The sequence below is a fragment of the Trichoplax adhaerens genome, genomic scaffold (genome assembly GCF_000150275.1).
Source record: "Trichoplax adhaerens TRIADscaffold_5 genomic scaffold, whole genome shotgun sequence".
Lineage (NCBI taxonomy): Eukaryota > Metazoa > Placozoa > Uniplacotomia > Trichoplacea > Trichoplacidae > Trichoplax > Trichoplax adhaerens.
Window position 1 is genome coordinate 5707795 of NW_002060947.1, and position 21729 is coordinate 5729523.

At 35.2% G+C, this 21729-nt stretch overlaps 4 protein-coding genes across 4 annotated transcripts; 2 read left to right on the forward strand and 2 right to left on the reverse strand.

Moving 5' to 3' along the window:
- Window positions 1–2760: 2760 nt before the first annotated feature.
- TRIADDRAFT_25424 (uncharacterized protein) lies at window positions 2761–4092 on the forward strand (the record flags this gene model as incomplete). The annotated part of the gene is made up of 7 exons (XM_002112510.1): window positions 2761–2835; window positions 2941–3042; window positions 3131–3229; window positions 3367–3469; window positions 3565–3689; window positions 3841–3882; window positions 4048–4092. Coding segments are annotated over 7 exons (591 nt in total), but the record flags the coding sequence as incomplete, so codon positions are not given.
- Window positions 4093–5397: 1305 nt separating this feature from the next.
- TRIADDRAFT_25115 (uncharacterized protein) lies at window positions 5398–8363 on the reverse strand (the record flags this gene model as incomplete). The annotated part of the gene is made up of 6 exons (XM_002112954.1): window positions 5398–5526; window positions 5645–5733; window positions 5898–5987; window positions 6171–6196; window positions 6445–6525; window positions 8320–8363. 6 exons carry the CDS (start codon window positions 8361–8363, stop codon window positions 5398–5400), a joined length of 459 nt encoding a protein of 152 aa, XP_002112990.1.
- Window positions 8364–10749: 2386 nt separating this feature from the next.
- TRIADDRAFT_56678 (uncharacterized protein) lies at window positions 10750–16234 on the forward strand (the record flags this gene model as incomplete). Its single annotated transcript, XM_002112511.1, has 19 exons — window positions 10750–10767; window positions 11987–12051; window positions 12240–12287; window positions 12816–12863; window positions 13167–13252; window positions 13403–13489; window positions 13615–13697; window positions 13846–13932; window positions 14058–14102; window positions 14237–14302; window positions 14399–14467; window positions 14592–14651; window positions 14757–14828; window positions 14953–15006; window positions 15271–15342; window positions 15439–15507; window positions 15638–15679; window positions 15783–15840; window positions 16173–16234. The coding sequence occupies 19 exons, from the start codon at window positions 10750–10752 to the stop codon at window positions 16232–16234; spliced, it is 1191 nt and encodes a 396-aa protein (XP_002112547.1).
- A 988-nt stretch (window positions 16235–17222) lies between these two features.
- On the reverse strand, window positions 17223–19070 carry TRIADDRAFT_63115 (expressed hypothetical protein). The gene is made up of 2 exons (XM_002112955.1): window positions 18996–19070; window positions 17223–17684 (listed from the first exon to the last, which is right to left on the reverse strand). The coding sequence occupies exons 1-2, from the start codon at window positions 19042–19044 to the stop codon at window positions 17464–17466; spliced, it is 270 nt and encodes an 89-aa protein (XP_002112991.1). The 5' UTR covers window positions 19045–19070; the 3' UTR covers window positions 17223–17463.
- Between the last annotated feature and the right edge of the window lie 2659 nt (window positions 19071–21729).

Consider the following 21729-nt stretch of genomic DNA (forward strand, 5'->3'; position numbering starts at 1 on the left):
ACTACTGTACAGTACTGCACTCTCCTAGTAGACTGTACTGTACACTGTACACGGTGGTTGTTGTTGTTGGACGGATTGTAGAAGGAACCAAAATTCTTCTTCCATTTTTCTGCCTGTGAATAACAAAATTGATTTTATTCCAACCAAGTAACTACAAGACAACATCCCCTACTGCAAGCGACAGATAGACAAGCGTAAATTAGCTGTCACATTGATCGATCTATTCAAGCTTTCGTTACTGTAGAAAGGATTAATCGCCATCGATGTGGACATGGTCCAAGTTACAATTGATGAATGCATCAGCAAAGCAAGTGTCACTAGGCTTGATTTCTATAATTTTCTTTGACTTTGGATATAGAAAATAACGATGGATTCGTGAATAATCTTAATTTTCTTCCTTTTTCAATATCAACGGTATACGTGCATGGAGTAGAAATTAACCCAATCCAGTGATGACCATTTTGGTTTATTGTACGGATTGATCAATCAGCAAAATGTTTTTATTTTGGGCTGCGCCAAATGTAATTCATTGACTGGCGTTACTTCTCCCGATTGGAAGTTATGCTTAAAGAAAATCCAACCATTTCTACCTGGAGGTCAGATTATACTACAATTGCAATAATCAAGCTATTCAATAGTGTGGAAATGGTCAGATCGATTACAATAGTGTACAGGACTTGAAATGCCTGCTTCGCAGTCTACGTATCAAAGATAGTGTAGCTTACCGGTCTTTATGATGACAATATATTCAAATCTCTTCGGCTTTTCATCTTATTGAAATATTTTATAACTGGTTGCAATGTTGTTGTATCATGCTGAATGTTTTAGCCTTGATTCATTGTTCTTATTAGGAATTTCAGTATGCGGAATCTTTCTAGCCAAAGGGAATAATGATCAAACTTTAACAGAAACGTGCAAAAAAAATCTCAAGCTGCTAGTAGACACCAAGGTAAATTACTGCAATCTTTTACGTATCATTCTACTATAGCCCAGTTAATTAAATTAATGACAAAGATAGCAAGAGTTGAAAGGTTGAATGGCCAGATTTTATCAGTTGTCGCTTAACCGACATCAAAAATAATATCAATTCTATTGGCACTTTATGATGCAATACTATTGACTTATTAGCTTGTAGACAATTCAGAATTACTGGTTGGCATTGTTGTGGATGGTAAAAGCGAAATCGATAAAGTTATGATACACAACTCGGATCAACGGATAGCAGTGGATACTCAATTCAAATTAGTGGAACATTTGCAGGATAAACTACTCAATTTTAGAATAAAAGTAGACATTCCTGTGTACTTCAGCCCTTATAACAGTTAAGTAGTGCATATTAGTGTAATTTTCGCCCTGGTCAAATGAAATTCTAACGATAAAATACTGCTACAGTAATATTTCAATCTTATTATAGTATTATTAATCATAAATTTTATCCAATACACTTAGAGGAAAGCATTGAACGCGAAATGAGCAGGTTAAGGCAGATTGTAACAAGTCAAAGAAATTGCTATTTTATTCGGGACTGGCAGCTTATGCTGTCGTGTAATTCGGATGCAACTTGTGATAGTGCTAAAACATGCCGAGATTTTATTAAAAATCAACCCAAATCGGCTGATAATCCGGTAAATTTTATATGCCATCAATGAAACTTATAAAATTTTACATGCACTGTAATTATACGATGACGATGAAACTGATAACGTCATTTTCGTCCCTTCAATAGTCACTGAAAAGGATTGACGTGGAATTATTACAAAAAACCACTGATCGCTCATCAAATTTGCACAGTCCCATACTGGACTGTGAAGTATTATTATCAAGTATGTGCAAATATACTTTACTATTTAATTTCATAATATACTAGTGTTATAGTCAATATTAGCTTGTAGTACAGCAGATCTTGATTATATTTTTTAACCTTTCTATTAGATAACTGCAAACTTCATGAAATCATGCTATCCATTGAAATTCTAGTTTTGTACTTCAGAGATACTGGTGTAAAGCACTTAGCTAAACTATTTACAGATGCGATATTAATCCAACTGGATGAAGTGAAAAATTTACTCCAAGATGTTAGCTATACTAAGCTAGAATTTTACTATTACTAAATGGCGTCATTTTGGGGGAATTCCATACTTAATTTTCCCAATTTTAATTAGAATAATAGAAATCCAAACCATGCTATTCCGGAAGTCTTTCAGTATGTGCTTCCTGACAGTAATTGCCCAATTATGGTCATGTATCCAAACTTACAAATTAATGGTGAATTGGTTGCAGAAGAAACACTAGGTTATTTTTTACACAGTAGAAACGATCAATTTCAATCAATATAAAAGCCGTTAATAGGACTAGACGTCAATACGTGCTTACTCTTACAGTATCATCGTAATGTATTAATGCACCCTATATCTCTTTTTTAACCCCCAAAGAGGACTACCGTAGACATTTACATATGATGTTTTGTCTGCCGGATAATAAACCGTTACTAAAGCGAGCAAATTCCTATCAATATCGCAGTCAGTTTAAAGGTGATGAGTGCTTTCTAACTTGTAAATTCTGTAACGCGGAAAGTCAATAAGAATTAAATCTTGTTAATCTATCCTATGTGTATTTTGATATTACTATATTTAGACGGACATCTAGTTAATACTCACGAAGGGCTTTCTATGCCAAAAGGTTTGTATATATACACTGTTTACGAAATTTTAATTTTACAAACTATTATCCTAATGTGAATTTTTGTTATCTGACGTAGGTGATGGCACGCAAATTGCTCTAGTAGATGGATGCTACTCTTACTTTCATTATATGCAGGATAATATCAATGATGATGTAAGAAATGCCTTCCGCGGCGACGATTCTATACTTCTTATTAGCTTTACTTGTACGAGGATACGAGCAGCATCATTATTATTAAAGTTGTAATTTTTTTCTTAGCAATGGGGGTGTGCCTATCGTTCATTTCAAACCCTCTATTCTTGGTTTAGATACCAAGGTTATACAGATAAGGCAACACCAATGCATAAGGATATCCAGCAAGTAAGAAAATCTATTCAGTGACTATTATGCAAGGTTCTCTTTAGACTTATACTCATGAACAGTAATCCTATTATCGACTTGTTTGTAGGCTTTATGTGATGTTGGTGATAAGCCGTCAACTTTTGTTGGATCTAAAAAGTGGATAGGCTCGTACGAAGTTAGCATCTGCTTAGACCATTTCTTAAATGTACGTGAAATCTAGGAGTATAGATTTAAGTTAGAGCTTTAAGAAAGCGACAGCGGTTTAATCTTAAATAAGTTTACGATAGCTTATTTGTTGTCAGTATGTATATACATATATATTATTATGCTTTGAAATATTAGGTTTCAAGTAGAATTGTATGCGTTAGTTCTGGAGCAGAACTACCGCAGAAAGCTCGAGAACTCGTCAGTCATTTTCAAAGTGAAGGTACTCCAATCATGATAGGTATGAAATTTGTTGTTAACATTTACACCAACAATGACTTATTTTAGTTATAATATGCGTATAAGGATTCTTATGGTGATCTCTATTATATGTAGGTGGCGGTGTTTTAGCACATACAATTTTAGGAATTTCCTTTAATGAAATTACAGGAGAAGTGAAATTTCTTATATTGGATCCGCACTACACTGGAAGAGATGATTTAAAAACCATACATTCCAAGGTTAGGTTATAGCACAAATTGCAAACTATTTTCAGCGAATATGCGTAAATGTGACTATTTCAATTTAGACAATTAAAGCGTTTTCTGTCATTTACAGTATATACGATATATCTTTCATGCGTAATCGTATCGTGTAATCCGTCTATTATAGGGATGGTGTGGATGGAAAGGACCGAACTTTTGGGATCAACGAGTAAGTTTAAATTTCTATTTACAGATAGTAATGTGAGATTAGTCGTGTCTATTCAAAGAAAAATTGGAAAGCGCTATAAAATTTTCAAACACAGAATTTTCGTGATTTATGGAGCATTTAATACTTAATTTTTATTTTACCCCTGCTATCTTTTATACTTCGTAGGCAAACTACAACCTTTGTCTTCCAATGACACCATCAATGGTTTAGTCTGAGTTCATCCGTATATTTAATATATTCAATAAATGTTTTAAACCTAAGTGCCGGTATTCATTTGAATCAAACGTCGTTTTCTACGTTCAGGTATAAACTGTTTAAGAAATAGAACCAGTGAGCAGATCAAGTGATGATGTAACATTATACACTACACCATCTTGTCTATAGTCAGCGCCCTTGGAATGCAACTACAGTAACCGCCGTAAATGATTAAATTCTAAAATTTCTTTCTATATATCCAAGATCATAGCCATCAAGTTGGTGCACCGCGCACTTATAGTGCCGGTTACAAACGGGGACATTCAAATACTTCGATTAACCTTTGCAGCCGTTGTTAATTAGCTTAAAATCTTATTTCACTGTACCTAGAGTACAATACGTTTCGATATTAACTGAATGTCATGCGAATGAGTAGGAAAAAACTTGCTATTGAAACGGAAAGAATTATTATAGTCCATTAGGTTGCCGCTACTATTGCAAAAAACTAACATTTATTAATGTTTTCGCTGGACAACTTACGTAGTCACAAGTAAACAACGTATTGGTGACTTAAAAAAATCCATTAGAATAGAATACGAGTACTCTCTGAACAAGTTGAAGTGGCATTTGTAATAATTAAGTCAAAATGATTCTAATGTATTTAATATACATAGATACGTATATACGGTATAGACTTTATGCACATATTCTCTCTGTCTATATAAGGTACTGTATCTATATACATATACTTTTACAGTAACATGACTAGGACAAATCATTACATAATCTAATTAACGTTAGCGTCAATTACAAAAAAGTCGTATAAAAACACTACACAATCTCAGTTGATCTATGCTGGCATGAATACTAAGTACACATATGATAACAGTAGCAAAAGCTTGTAACTGCTAGCAGTAAGAGAGAGAACTATAGTACATCATGCTCACGATCACGTTGTGCGTGTTCATGATAAACTTTTTGTATAAATTTAATTTAAACCTTGCCAAAATGTATACATGTAACAATCTTATCATTATACTATTAACATAGATGAGCACGACACAGACTAACATCCTTGTTCGGCGCATAGTTAAATTAAGATGAATATAATACAAGAGACTTGAACCTATTTCTGTTATCGTGATAAAACTTGAATACAGTAATAGTTATTTCCTTGATAGTGCATACTATTCAAATTACTTTACAATTGATACAGTAATCATCTGGAGTTGTAACTTTGCTAGAATAATTAATTGATTGCAATAGAAAATAAGCAGGATGATCAAATAATTCAGAAATAGGTTAAATAATAATGATATATTATTCGTTCATCCAACTTTCTTCTACTATAGCAGAAACTTTCTTTTCATATTCACGTTTATTCTGCTGATATAATTGGGCAGCTAGGCTGTTTGCAGGACTATTAGGATTAGGTTCATCTAAAAGAGACTGGATCAACAAAATAAATAGTTATTACGGATTGATGCATAGAAAACGTCTCTAAACGTTGACCAACGTGTACAACAGAGAATGTGAAATGATCAGGCTTTAAAGTTACTTAGCTTACTTGTATCGAAGTGAGGATAGCTGACACATCATATGTAGGACTCCATCTATTTTGTAATATATCTAGGCATATCCCGCCGTCCGCATAAACTACAATTAAGAATATGTAGCAAGGCATGAATTCGCGATAGCTTTGTTTACAGTCGTCAATACACTTTAACGTTAGGTGTATCAAGTATTTTTCCTTGGTTGCAGACATTGAACTTGTAAACAAATCTTCACAGTATTTACGCAACATCGCTTTAAAGTCTTACCATTAGGATGAAACATTTTGGAGACAAATCTAACTGCGGGAGGTTTGTTAGGATAATCTTCCGTAAACCGAATCGTTAATTTAAAGGTACCTATAGCCATTCCGAATCGGCGTGGATAATCATGACAGATAAAAGTAATAAATAAGTTTACGAATACCGAAAATTCAACATCGCTATGACATTTTAATAGATAGTCAACTGGTGTTCAAAGGAAGTGGTAAAAAACTTTAGCAGTTGCGTTGGTATTACAATCTTTTCAATTTATGAACTAACCGTCTTCAAAAGGTGTATCATGAGGTCTATAAGCGAGGTCCATCGTATATCCATTTCGATATATGAAAATAAAGATATAATATACAGTATCTTAGAATTTGCCTGGCATGATTTAAAAATGTTGATAAGAGTACTCGTACTGCTTGGACTAGCTTTCATGGGTATTTATACAGTAATAGCTCACTGGCTAACATTCTTATTGATATATCATGTCAAGTATAGAATCATTCGTTGGGGGACGGTATCCCTACTCTACAAGTGCGTCAATCATTACCCAAATATGACCGCATTCCAAATTAAAATATTGTCTTCGGTAGGAGCTCCGCTTACACCTGCTGGTGGATCTTCTTGTAATCTAGTTTGATGGGATGAAGAAAAAAAAGTAGCGATATCCGTTAAGTGTAAGCTATTTTTGAAATGCATTTTAAGAGTTCATGTCCTATCTACATCACATGAAATCCATGAAATGGTGCTTTCTAGTTACACACCCTAGCTATCATTGCCTATTGCTATAACTCAATCCCTCATTCATTATAGCTGGTACAGGATAATTCCATTACGGTAAGCGCACTTTCTGAGGGATAAAGCGATGTAAAAAGCGGAGTGAAACAATTATTGATGACAGTGGCAACTATTGTAAATCATTGCAATTAGGAAATTGATTATCATGAACTCCATCCAAGGATATTACTACAGTAGGTTATTTCACACGTAATACTACAAATTTGGATGATGGAAGTCCGATATCACTAGGCACCGTAGTACGCGTCGGTGTTAAACGAGACTTTGGAACGTTTATCCTCTATCCACTCAGATGCATGATGACAGCATTGAAACACTCTCCAAAGCGTTGATATGCTATACATCATGATGGACTTGAACTGTCATATTTAATTTGGATACAGTACAAGATCGAAGAAGAATCGTTGGCGTTGCCAGGGACTACTATGGTGCTGCTGATATCAAACTGATACTGTATCATCGCCAACGTCACTCCTTCCTTTCAAGCACTACAGTAAGACATGTCCAAGGTGATGTTGTTCACGACTGGCAGTCCATTAGCGACTCCTCTCTCATTATTTCTGTTATAGTCCATCCAACTCCAACTGCATTATCGCCAACCTCACTGTACACTGTATAGTTACTCAAGATTACCAAGTCCTTACTTTTAGGTACAACAGTAAGCCATGTCAAGGCTTTATCTTGTTGACTCCTGTAAAGTTGATCAGCGACTGCTGTTCTTTTTCTTCGCCAACGTCACTGTGCACTGTCGTATACAGTATCGTTACTCAAGATTGCAAAGCCCTTCCTTTCATCCTGTACAGTAAAACATGTCTAGGCTTATCTTGTTCACTCCTCCAAGTCTATCAGCGATTCCTCTCTCTCCTTTTTCTAGCATAGTCTGCGAAAGAGGATAAAACTGGAGACTTTTCGACCTATTCTACGTCCATGGATTACTAGAAAATTGTCCAATTTTCGAATCATTGATGGTATCCATGGTAGTCACAGTCAAGCAATACAGCAAGTTGAAATGACTAGCAGCAAGCCACTACACGCGCATGCCCCAATGTGCTGCGTCAGTCTACGTGATACGACCTACTAGGGTACGGAAACTGAAACGGTACGGTACCACTTTGTACTGTACAGTACAGTAAGTATCACAGCTCTACCCGTCCTCAACCATAGTATAGCTACGGAAGACGCAGCTACGGACTGTATTGTACTCTAGTGTAACTTGTCTATCATCCACTGCATACAATCTTGTACAGCCAGCTAGAATGGTTGTACAAATTGAATAAGACTTTGGCTCCTGCAGTGCCATATAAAACGTGAAAACTTCATGGTCGATGACAAACTTGATTAGGCCGCTCTTCTTTTACTTATTGATCTTCATTTTAGAAGTTATGTCATCACTAGGAATAATTCTCCACTATACAGCACTATCAACGAGTTTCGATACTTGAAACCGATGATGCAAGTACCATTTTCATTATCCGTAGCAATGTAAATTACTGAATAAGGTCGATGGGAAATAGTGGGTAGACAAACATGAAAAGACAGTATCAACGCGCTACAACAGTCAATGGATTTCAATCTAGGTTTATGTTTAATCATTCCTTTCAATCCAATACTGTATTGCTGTACTTACTTTTTAAAGTCTCTCATTAATCGTCTTCTTGCTGGTGTCGACATGGTGAACTTGTCTACTAGGCTATATCACTGTTGTCGTCCGTATGTTGAATGTGGATGTTGTGTTATTACTTTACACGTAGAGAGAGAGAGAGAGAGAGAGAGAGACAACTTGATGATGAGAAATCGAGGGGCTAAACCAACCAGATTGATTAATAATGGTCCAATTTTCTTACAAGTTATCACTGGCTACCTTGATCGTTACTTCACCAGCAATCAGCAGGCCAGAGGAAAGCCAAGAGTCTTTCCACTTTTAATGATCAATATTAAAGAACATCGACGTCGACACAGGGACCCTATCGATTTGGGATGATGTTGGTCTTACAGTACGCTACAGTATTTCCCCAACTGCTGTACCGTACAGTACTAGGATAGGAGATTGAGGAGATGCCTTGATCAAGCCACTGAAACAGGAGCACAGATACTCTACTGTACACTGTACAGTACAGTATCTGCATTTCCAAGCTATACAGCTCAAAGGAAAATTCTTAGCTCACTCTTTCGGACCGAGCTACAGTCCGCAGAAAGGACTTCTACAGTAGGATACTGTAGGACAACAAACTTTGCACTGCACAATATACAGTACAGTACTGCAATGCTGTAATACTGTACAGTGTACAGTACTGTACAGTCATGACTTACTGTACTGTACAGTACAGTACTGTAGCCCTGCAACTCCTTTGGACGGACAGACATTTGGCCTGCTTTGGTCAATACATTGTGTCAAATACTCCATTTTGACAGTACTTTAGTATCGCACTAGTCGATTCTGGAGAGACTGATTTTTTCTACTGACAGTAATCCATGGACTACTACTGTAGTAGTGTACTGTAGAGTCTACACTGCAACTCCTTTGGACGGACAGACATTTGGCCTGCTTTGGTCAACCCATTGTGTCAAATACTTCATTTTGACAGTACTTTAGTATGGCGCCAGTCGATTCTGAAGAGACTCATTTTTCTACTGACAGTAATCCATAGACCACTACTGTACTGTAGAGTGACTGCAACTCCTATGGACGGACATACATTGGACCTGCTTTGGTCAATCCATTGTGTCAAATACTCCATTTTGACAGTACTTTAGTATGGCGCCAGTCGATTCTGAAGAGACTCATTTTTTCTACTGACGGTAATCCATGGACTACTACAGTCGACCTGCAACTCCTTTGGACGGACAGACATCGGGCCTGCTTTGGTCAATCTATTGTGTCAAATACTTCATTTTGACAGTACTTTAGTATGGCGCCAGTCGATTCTGACTGAATAGACTCATTTTTTCTACTGACAGTAATCCATGGACCACTACAGTACTGTAGAGTGTAGACCTGCAACTCCTTTGGACGGACAGACATCGGGCCTGCTTTGGTCAATTCATTGCGTCTACAACTCTACATTGTGTCCATTTTGACAGTACTTTAGTATGACGCCAGTCGATTCTAAAGAGACTCATTTTTTCTAAATGAAGTCCTATTCCATTGCCTGTTACTAAGCTCTGCTTAGAAGCAGTCCATTTAGATGATGAATGTTATTGAAATGAATACGAGTGATTTGGAAAACAGAGACGGAAGATCTATCTATACTGAGCAACTCTTTTTGGATATTTTGCGGCCTTGTCTTGTATGAAAAGTCCGTCCGTCGGAGGAGAGTGGCAGCCGGTCTACTGTAGTATTTTTTCTAGTAGCAGTCGAGAAGGATTCACAGTAATCGTACAGTACGGTACTGTAGACTACAAAATGGAGCCATGACAGTACAGTACTGTACAGTACTGTATGTTGACAAGTACTGTATTGTACAGTGAATACGAACAGCCGTATTGAAGGTTCATACTGGTGTCAATGAGCATGGAGACAAGAAATGGAACACTTTGTTGGAATGATTGTAAAACTAACTACGAACTCTTACTCTCAATTGAAGATTGAATTGATTGTCAGCAACGCAGTTTAGAACGTAGTACTGTACTACGTACAGTACTTGAATTTAGACTTTATTTGATAGAGTATTTGGTCATTTCCTACGGTAGTACTGCGTTGTTGATTCAACACTCTACAGTGTACAGTACAGTCGTGCAAGTCGTCTACAGTACACTGTACTCCACGTTTCAAGTAGCGTTGGACTCTAGCTTTCAGTTTGTTGACTGCGCTGGTCGAGCAGACCATACTGAATACTGTCAGGCAATAAACGCTTTCGTCATCTACCCATGCTAATGGCCCATCATGCCTCATGAATATTTGACGTAAGGACATCCCGCGGCGTTATTCGCTTTCAACAATTTCCATTAAATCAACATCGCTTGCAAATAGTTCAGCAATCGACGAATTTCCATTGATTTCTAGCCTTTCTCACTGTATATAGAATGCACTTGATCCATACAAACTGACCAAGTAGCGATGGAAGATGAAGAAGAGGTTAGATGCAATCAAGCAGTCAGAAAAATCCAATGACGCAGTCATGCCGCAGTCAATTAACTGGCCGGCAATCACTTCATTACACATTACTCCTGTTGTATCGCTTTGAATGCTCTCCATTCGTACACTACTTTGCCACTCATTTCTGTCTTTCCTAGTGCATCGATCAACTTATTCTACCATGGAATAACAGTTGATGGATTCAGTCTGTTCTTGTAATGCTTGAACGATCAATTATCACCTAAGAATAGCGTCTAAAATCATTTCAGCCATTGAAAAACTGCCTAGTCGTAAGAGCACTACCCGGCAATCACACTCATCACTCTCCTTTCATTGTCCAATAGTACACTACTGTACACTAGAATGTCAAATGGAAGGCGTCTTATTCTCTCTTATGCTTAGTGGATAGGATATTCAATCAAATCAATGACTACAGTATACTTACTATGCTAAATAGGAACTATTCGTACAAATTGGAATATTCTACTGTAATACTAATTCTTTACTCTCTCTCTCTCTCTCTATTTTGGTTTGCAATCCTTTTTGATTGTATTGCTATGAAAAAAAACCCCTTGGAAAAAACAGTTGCAGTTAATGGTAGAGGTAAGCTAATCATGATCGCACGATACTAGCCTATACTGCTAAAAGACTAACCCCATTTCAGTAGAATACAACATCATCGGCTTTATCAATACAAACTTTGACTATTCCTTCTGACTCTATCTACAACTAGTAGTAGAAGTAAAGCAGTGTCAGTCAGTAACGTGAATTCATTATTTTTGCATGCCCCACAATAGCCATTCGCGATAATGCAACCTTGGCTTTGATCGCAATAATAATTATTCTTATTCTTATATTATTATAATGCAATCAATGATAGCGACCAATCGATAATGATATGTAATAGTTTATTGCCATTTTGCTTACAATACTTGTAGACAGTATACTGTACATACTCGCACATTTACCCATCAACTCGATCTGTTATGCAGACTCGACATGATCTATGTACTGTACGATCGAGAACAACTCGGCCAAATGATGATAGGGTAGTCAGTCTATGAACAACTGTTTTTCTATGCACGCCAGTTTTTGTAAATGCGGTTTCATCAACTAATTAACTCATGTAAACATTTTGACCCAATATTAATGACCAAATTATAGCTAGTAAGACTGTAATGCTAAGTTGATACGGATATATTGTCATTGGTTATTGTAGAAGATATCCACTCTTGGCGTGACTGCAGATCCAGCAGCAGTCTACGATGTCGTTCAGCACGCAGGGTAGAATTAATTAGCGTTTGTAATCAATGTTATGAATCATTGCTTTCCTCATCGCCTTGATAGACATTGAGCTATCATTCACTTGAAAGATAATACCGTTCATAGATAAATAGACACTATATTGACGCTCAGGCAGTAGAACAAAACAATCTTAATTTTACCTCCGTTTTGATTTATACGCCATATAGACAACTTTTAACCGCCAGAAGCAGTCCTCCAGTAGAGGCAGCAATAAGGTATCATGCAAAGTGGAAAAGACGTATTATTGTCACAATAATGATGGAGATTTTATTATCTCTTGTTCTATTCCATCTTGTTGTTACTCAACCATTTCTATCATCATTTACTAATACTATTGTTATATTTTGTTCACTGATTTCATTTCTAGCTGATGTGGTAAAACATTCAAAAATGAGTTGTTCAATTAGTTTAGTGAAGTCATGGTAGAACTATCTACAGTACATTCGAGTATGATCAATAATTGATTGATGATAATATTTTGCGTAGTGTGTTACTCGCCTACTGTGTAGGCAGTATAGAACCACCCAAATCGCAACCATATTCTATAATTTCACTTCTTACTGTATTTTATGGCATGAATGAAAGATGCCATGCTTGTATAGTATCAACGGCACAGCAAACTTATATACCTTCAATTTAAGAAAATTAATAGAAAGGGAACGTAAAGTGTTGTATTGAACAAAATTGAATGGCTCCATGCTTTAGTATGATAATTGTATCACACTCTTTTCTTATTGTACTAGGGTTGGTCTGGTCGATAAAACTATAGAATGTTTAAGAGAATCAGATAGGTTAGTGAGATATTACACAGGGCAGTATTCTAGGTCTAATATAAATTGACCAAAGTGCAACTGCTACATTAAAAGTTTACAACAATTTATTAGCGATGTTGCATTATTTTCTCCATTGTAGATGTTACAGTAATCATTTCCTAAGATCGTTGTATTTTAAAGTCTGCTTAAAAATAAATACTAATAGTAATAGTTGAATTCCAACAGTTACATCCTGTGTTGTTATTTGATACACTGGTTAGCATGCCTTCCAGCCTGTCATATTTGTAATGACTGTTTCTATCAATATTTTTAATTCTACAGTTCCAAAACACAACACGAAGCAGCTTGGATCCTCAGCATAATTGCAAGCAGTGATTCACGAGGCCCGAAGGTTATCGTCAACGCAGGTACAAGCTAACAATATATCTACAGTACATTAAATATCCTGAATTTAGGTTACGTTGATTAAGTCATAGGATCGGCCTAAACACGTTTGCTTTGAAAGCAATCGTAAAATTTTGTATTGAAGATCACTTATTGTACAATATTTGTATTAGATGGTATTCCAGTACTTGTCAATAATTTATCTACTGAATATCCAAATGTATGTGAAAAAGTTGCTCTCGCTTTAGCTTTCATTGCAGGTCGGTAATATTGTAAATATTAGTTTACAAGATCTATCTACATGATGTACTATGTAAAAATAGTCCAATGCTTAATATATACCGGTCGCCTTATAAAATATATATTATGACAAACTTGACAATAGGGGATTGCATTGACTACCGAAATAAAATTATTGATTGTGCTGTAATGACAAAGTTTGATGCTGCTGCAGATGTAAATAAGCCGGTAAATTACCAAATTTAAATCTGTATTAAGCTTATAGCACACCTGTAATACATAAAATAAAAAGCAATGCTGCCATTTATACTATCTATATTATGATAAATTATATTATTGCATCAAAATCTTTACGATGGTAAAATTAACCTTGTAGGCTTACCAATTAGAAAGTGTAGCGAAATTAATAAATAAGGTTTTAAGCTATCCAAGTTCCCAATTACCACTTGAGATTGCAAAAAAGGTAGCGTGTTCACATACATTAGGACAATTTTTCGATGATTAATACCTAAATTAATGTTCAAACCCTTTCTTATCTTCAAGATTTCGTTTATTTACAATTTCTTGATACAACTATGATTTTTCTAGTTAACGGTTTACATAGTTGAACTCTTGGACCAGGAAATATTGACGGTTGGTCATTTAGGCTATCACTTTATGCTTTTGATCATATTTATAAATTTTATTTACGAAAAATCAATATATATTTATCAAATACAACTTAAACAATAACAAAATGTAATAATGTTCAATACTAACACGAATAGGTACAAAGTAGTCTAGCTGGAGCTGCATATTATCTGACTAGGAATGACAATCCGTCATATTTACAGGTTTCTACTAGGGTTTCGTCCATCCTAAATAAGTTTGTTTAACGGATTATTTACGGTAAAGTTTGGGTGGTTTAAGATATATTTTTTATCGTATAGGTTGCTGTGACGTCAGGGTTGTTAGAAAAAGTGGTAAAATTGTTATCGAGGAATGATTTAAATGTTCAGGTTTGATAACAATTTAAAGTTATGTATAAGAAACGCACATTGTTAATGTAAATAACTATGCAATTACTGATTTTGAAATCGATTATACAATAAGCGACTTGCACTTTTATATACAAATACTTAGAAAGCAGCAATTCGTGTATGTCAAAATGTCTCAAGTTCCGATTATAGCCGCTTTACACAAGTATGAATGGCGCATATAGTTATAATATCATTACTGTGTGTGATGTTTTATACTGGATAATCTGGGTCTAGTTTAATTCATTTCTATTTTTTATACATTCTTTAGGCTTTAATTGATTGTAATGCACAAGATCATTTCGAGCTGTTGTTAAAGACAAAGGATGTATATATCATATTGGTAAAGGAATCTTTATTTGTATATAATCTAGCTAGCCATTGACGGCGTAGAAGATAAATTATTTCTATATGCTTGCAGAATCAAGAGCCGATGCATTTTATTTTACTTACATTTACTGTTACAGGACACTATAAAGGTCATTTCCAATATTGCAACTGGTTCTATAAACATAAAGCAAGTAAGTTTAAAATTTATGAAAAGATAACTATTCTTGCTGAAGTGTGATAAATTGGCCTGTTTATATTTCAGGTTCTGCTCGATGTTAAGATTCTTCCCACCGTTTTTGAACAAATTAGAAATGTAAAACCATTTTTAATATTTTTCTAGCACATACAGCATCTTCTGTAACTGTAATAAATGAATGGCGTCTTAAAGACTGAGATTGTACATTCTTGGCTATAGACTAGATTAATAAAGGTTTGATTTATTTATCATAATTTAGCCTGATATGCATATCGTAAAAGAAATTTGTTGGGTAATTGACAATTTTATAACTGGAGCAGCAGAGGATCAGGTTAGTCTCATGGAAAAGGTAGTGTATAATTTTAATTTACCAGTAATGCCTTACGAATGAGTAACAAACTAACGAAACTGTTTACTTATTATATAGCTTCAACAGCTGTGTGAGATTGGCATCGTTGATTTGCTCTATAGCAGTCTGCTTATTAAAAATCATATGGTACGACTTCATGTTTATAACTTTGTATGAATTCATGTGAAAAATTTTCAAGTAGTGCGTGCTACTTTGCTATTAATGTAGCAATTTTCCAACATTTTCATTAGAAATATTCTCTATTTTTTGAATGCAGATAATAAGGCATTCCCTAGCTGCTCTCTTAAATCTAATCGAGGTAGCATGAAATAACCTTTTTGCGTAGTAGTCAACATTGTATAATACACGTGTTACCAATAGTATCGACTGGAAAAGTCATAATAATGTTATGGCATTTTTAGGGAACGCTAGATGATGATATGAAATTGTCGATATGTACTGATTTCGATGATATAGGAGGTAAATAAGGTTTTCAAATATATCGAAAAGATTGATAGCTCGTATTGGCAACTTACATATGTATTTATCGTACTTTTATGTTAATGATAAGTGCTTGAACTTATTTGTTAACTATTGGAGTATTTATTTAGGTTTAATTAGGCTGGAGATATTTTTAAGAAGTGAAAGCGACGAAATTAGAATTATGGCAACGACAATTCTTCATGTAATTCAAGATATTTATGGTCAAAATCAACAGTAATAACGTTACAGCAATGATGTTCACTTTAGAGGTGTTATTATCAAATAGCAATAATTATAATATGAATCGTAATATTTATAAACCAATATAGAACTATCCGGCTTGGGTTTTAAAGTTGAGTCCATTAAGCGCGAGTTTTACTTATTACAATAACGATTAAATCCTGGTGTATCGATTTAGTTATTGTTAAAAATTTTTGATTCTTCTCTAATTATAATTCATACATATTCTGATGCGCTAAATGTTTTATATTATTAAATGAAATAAATATAAGAGTAATTGAAATAGCTATTTTTGAAAATGATTGTAATAAAGTTGAGTATTTTGTCCACGTATCTTTTACGACTGTTTACTTGTCAGACCGTACTTACTGGCTCATGAATGAAATCTATTTATCGGTCGGTAATATGTTCTTATCAACATCAATACAATTACGTAGGCAATAATACTATCGATGTAAGTTATATCAGGTTGTGTTTGATATACATAGAGACTATTTTATTGAAGCATTATATTAACTAGTAGTACATCATCGCCCACCATTCTATAGGGCTTTAGTGTATTGTGATTTATTACACGCAGAATAAACAGAAGTCAGAAAGAAAATATTTATTAGCAGATTACTGTTAAACTATTCCGTAAGTAATCATGAATTGATTACACCTTTTTTAAGCAGTTTTAACAAGTTACGATTCTATACCCATTTCTCAGTACGCTTATATCTTTAACGCAGTATCACAAGCAAAACTATCGTGCGTAGTAGCAGTTACGCTAACATCTACAATACATGGAAATCGCTAGAAAGGAAGTAAAATAAACATGTCACTAAATTAGCAATTAGCTTCGATCAAATAAAGTCATCAGAAGCAAAAACGGCCATATCGGCTGTAGTTTAAGCCCGTCATGTTATTCTCTCGAAGCTAATTTCAAATACGAATAAAATTTAGAAATATTTACCATTAGTAATAATATAACCGACTGCTTTATGAATATTACAAGAATATGTATAAATTTTAAATAGTTTTAATTTTGTTGCAAACGCTGCAGCTAGTCACTATGCCTATCGTCCTAATAAGACAGCTTATAACAATTTTGAAGTTACATCAGTAAACGACGACTTTTCAATCTTGTTTTGTTTGCTAAAAAATGAGCTACTCTTTAAGCCGATAAACACATAGAATAAAACTAGGAAAGAGCGTTCGCGTGTGGTTCAACTTCATTGTCATACAATTATGTTTTGTTACGTAAAACATATAGTGGATAGCAATCGATTACAAGATATCTATGTGACTGTTAACTATCAATAAAGTTAAAGTATAAAAAACGGTATTCATTCCAGCTTAATTAGCTTTTGGAACGAATTTGAGCGAATTTGAGAATATTCAAAAACGCGATTTACCACCAGGTCCATCACGAAGAAATTCGTGACCAAGACCTTGTCCACAGTTACCGCAGGAAACTTTTAGTGCTCCAGGTGATTCTTCATATTTTGATAGGCTATTTTCGGAAACTGTTTCAGTGAAAGCAGGCCAAGGTGATGAATGCTCATATTTAGACTTGCTAGGAAATAAGTCATGATTGCACTTTGAGCAGACATATTTGCCTAATGACAAAAGATAAAAAAATAGATAAGCATCGCATTTTACAATCATTACCATCCTAAATGATTTTGCGCTGCCTCCAATTGCCTCCACGGGTGTATATTTGGCGTACATTAATAACGGTCACTTCATATCGATGTTAAGCACCGGATACTTTGTCATGATAATTGACTGAAGACTAGTTCAGGTTTCTTATGTCATCCTGTTGCATACAAATAACGTAACTTTGTAAAGGCATTATTCAATTACAGAGATAGCTGGGTTTGGAGTGAAAGGCGATACAAGATCGGCAACCATTCATATTACTTATAGAATTAATTCATTGTGTCCTTGTGTAGTCTATTCGATAAGTGTTGCGATATCTTTTGTAAATTACATGCAGAAATGAACGGCTATAATTATGGCGCAGATGCCATATCCAAATGTTATGCATTCACGGACAGTACTTTACTGATAAAGATATAGTCAACGGATAACCATACAATTTTTCCGTTTTCATTCCATCATGAACTACTACTCTACATTTACAGTGCTGGATGTTTATTTCTAGGTACGAGTATCTCGATGAATTCTATAAATTGTAAGGTAATGAAAATTGGCACAACAGCCGTGACTGCCGTAGATCTATTTTATTATTGACTCTCCATCCCTAAACGATACCGTTAAGCAGATTTGGATGAACTTGCCACAAATTTTCCATTACTTTGATAGATGAAGTAAGGTTACGATAATAACTTTGCTCTCTACAGTAAAGGTAATTTAGTGATTTTACCCATGTAAACCACCTTTTATCCATTCCATTTCACTGAGCGTGATTGCTTAGTGCCAGCTACAGCTGCTTTGTCAAGTCCTCCCTCCCACATACTACTAGTTCACCGTCAAGAAGGCAAAGTACTGCCTTTTCCTACTTGACAGTGAAAGGATTGCCATGAAATCATACAACTCCACGATCTACTTGCAGTGCACTACGATCATTAATTATAGATACAGTACAGTATAATGGATGTTTATAAACCTTCATAAGTACGCAATGATTTACACATGAGTCTGTACTCCAATTAGAATGGGATCAATTCCACTTTACGGACCAAGCCAAATTCTGAAGCGTAACATTACGATGTTACGCTTCAGAATCTTGGTTGGTGCGTGAAATGGAATTGATCGCATTTTCAAGAGAGCAACCGCTCAATGAACAGTAGATGAAGAAACGTTGTCCATGATCGTAGGCCGGCAATCGATTGAGAAACCTGTCATGATGATCCATTTGAAAGGATTGAGCAGTATTAAGTCCTATCAACAACATTGTTTCCTACCCGATTCAAAGTGATCTTTATATTTTTCGCTTCTCCAGCTGCAAAACATGATACGCTCCGTATGACTGATCGATCGATCACAAGATCTTTTCCCTTGCTTCTTCTTATTGCTCGATCAAGAAATGATCAGCAAGATTATTTTGAAAAATGCGATGGTCCCGAGAGTGAATGGCAGGGACAATCCAGTAACAGGCAGAGACTTGGAAGACCACTAACAGTACAGTATTGGTCTTACAATCCGTTGGCAGTCCTGGACTGTACAGTACTGTACACTGAGTGAACAGTACATGTACAGTACTGTACAGTTCTGTTACAATATCAAGTACTGTACCCTACAGTGCATGAAACCACCATGACTCAACGAAAATGACAGCACCCATGACGTCCCGTTACCGCTTCAGTCATGGTCAAGTCACTCTTCTGACTGAGAGTCAGTAGTCAGGGTGAATGACGCAACACACCCACAAAGTGAAGCCGCACTTTTGGGCGGTGGCCATCTACAGTAGATAGTATTTTTCCACAGTACGTACTGTACTGTACTGTGGAAAATACAAACAAAATACATGTCGTCCAAGTCACCATGTTATAGTGGAAATTGAACCTAGTTGGATGACATCTGTTTTACATACAGTACAGGACTGTACTGTACAGTGTACATCACACCGCTTTTACTCGTACCATACTGTTATTGTAAACTACTGCAACACTAATCGTGTTAACTCTTACTGCAATTCGACAAGGAGCACAAGGAAATGGACAAGACCACAATAATTCACCACCAATTAGCGCATAGGAAGTGATTCTACTGTACATGATGACTTGCATTGGTGTCTTTAGCCGTTGTAAAGTGCTCAAGATATAAGTTATTAAGTTAAATGGACGATTGAATTTACAAATAAGTGTTATCCATTAACTTAGCGACTCACTTATCAGGTCTCAAGCATTAAATAGCCTCACCAATTTCCCTGGTGCAAAACTATCATAAATAATAAATTAATAGCCAAGTCTACAGAAGTATAGTAAGAATCACATTATACTTTTCGACGACATTGGATATTTGTTAATTTAATAACTGCGTGTTAACATATGATTCATCACATAATAAAAACTATAATATTGATGGCACAATTATGAATTCATGAATGCCACTTGATATGCACGGTTGATACTAGTTTATACGGTGAATATTACAGGATAGAGACAGAGAAAGCATATAGACAGCAATCAGAAAGAATATGGCTGTGAATTTCCTTTTAATGTCTTGCTTTGTGTAGAATATATATCCGTCCATTTGAACGGGGGCTTTACTAGTATTATTAATTAGAGAAACTTTGATGTAGCTAGCTTGTCTTATGCTTTGCATCGTAGCCGCTTTTGACTTGGGACTTTGAAGAGAAATTCTCTTAGAAAAAGCATCTATTTTGCCTTTTTACATCTTTATGCTGTAAATTAGGCACTACCAAACACTCCTCTTACGTATCAATTTATCACACATTACAACTCCGGTATTCCAATGTCAAGATTGATCCTTTATGTATATCTAAATAAACCTGTAGTATCTTGCCAGCTCTTGTACTCATCGAAATCCTTTCTTAAACTACTGACAGAAACCACGTCTGTTTACAAAAGCCCTCTACTAGAACTGTCAAGATAATTGTTACATGTCAAGAGTACTTAGCTTGATCCCTAAGCAAGGATTGAGCTGCTGTGATAATCGATTTCTGCCTGAATCAACCGTGCTTACGTCAATGAATGAGAGCTTTAGCTCTTCGGTTCGCTATCAAATATCTAGATGAATTGTCAATCATAATATTAGTCAACAATACGCACACAGTATACGACATTTTCTGACGGCGATTAATAGCTGGCAGTATGCAACATGTCTTCAAATCGCTATTATAACAATAGGAAAATTTCCTTTTAAAATTGAACAGTCATTTTTACAATTATCCGCTAAAAGTAGGTCATCATTTTTTCATCATTATTAGAATTGCGATAAATTTTAAATTAATTCATTGTCTATAGTTTAACTTCTAATTATTCGATTTATCTCTATTTTGCATAGTTCTTGGTTTTTAATCAAGTATTGCAGCAATAAATGATTCTTCAGTAATAGAATGACTTACATGAAATAATGCTAAAGTATTTCCGCTACATAATTACAGGTATGGAATTGATCAGTGAAATATGGTTAATCCATAATCAATGAGAATACCCATCCCCAATTCATGCCAATTTTGTCCCTTTAGAAAAGGCCAGAATTTTTAATCTGATGCTCGCAATTTCAAAACTGTAATCCCTAAATCGCATTCATTTATCGTCGATTTAATATTTAGTAATAATTGCAAAGGCTGAGAATAGAGCTGAAACGTATCAACAAATAAGATTGATACGCAATCATCTTATATTCAATTAGAGAATGAAGAGCTGGTCTTAATTAATCTTCAACGTCTGTTATAGAGAAGCTATAAACTAATTAACTAATAAAGGAAAGATTCATTTTATGGCTTAAAATTTTATAACGTTAACGGTCTATTTGAGGCCCTCTATGTCATAAGCCTATCCTAAGTCATGATGGAGGGTAAGTGTAAGGATAGGTGAATTTTAATTTATGAATCAAGATTGAACTTTAGCTTTTTTTAGTCTACTTACAAAGATGAATAATTTTTGTCGTAAAGTGTGTACGGCATATTAACTATAAATTACATGTAATTATTCGAATTGGATGTAAAAT

Excerpts from the sequence above, each read along its gene's own strand:
- TRIADDRAFT_63115 (XM_002112955.1), bottom strand. The coding sequence starts at position 19,044 with ATGTTTTGCAGCTGGAGAAGCGAAAAATATAAAGATCACTTTGAATCG. Across the intron at positions 17,685-18,995 it reads TAAAGATCACTTTGAATCGG|GCAAATATGTCTGCTCAAAG; the intron begins GTAGGAAACAAT and ends TTTTGTCATTAG.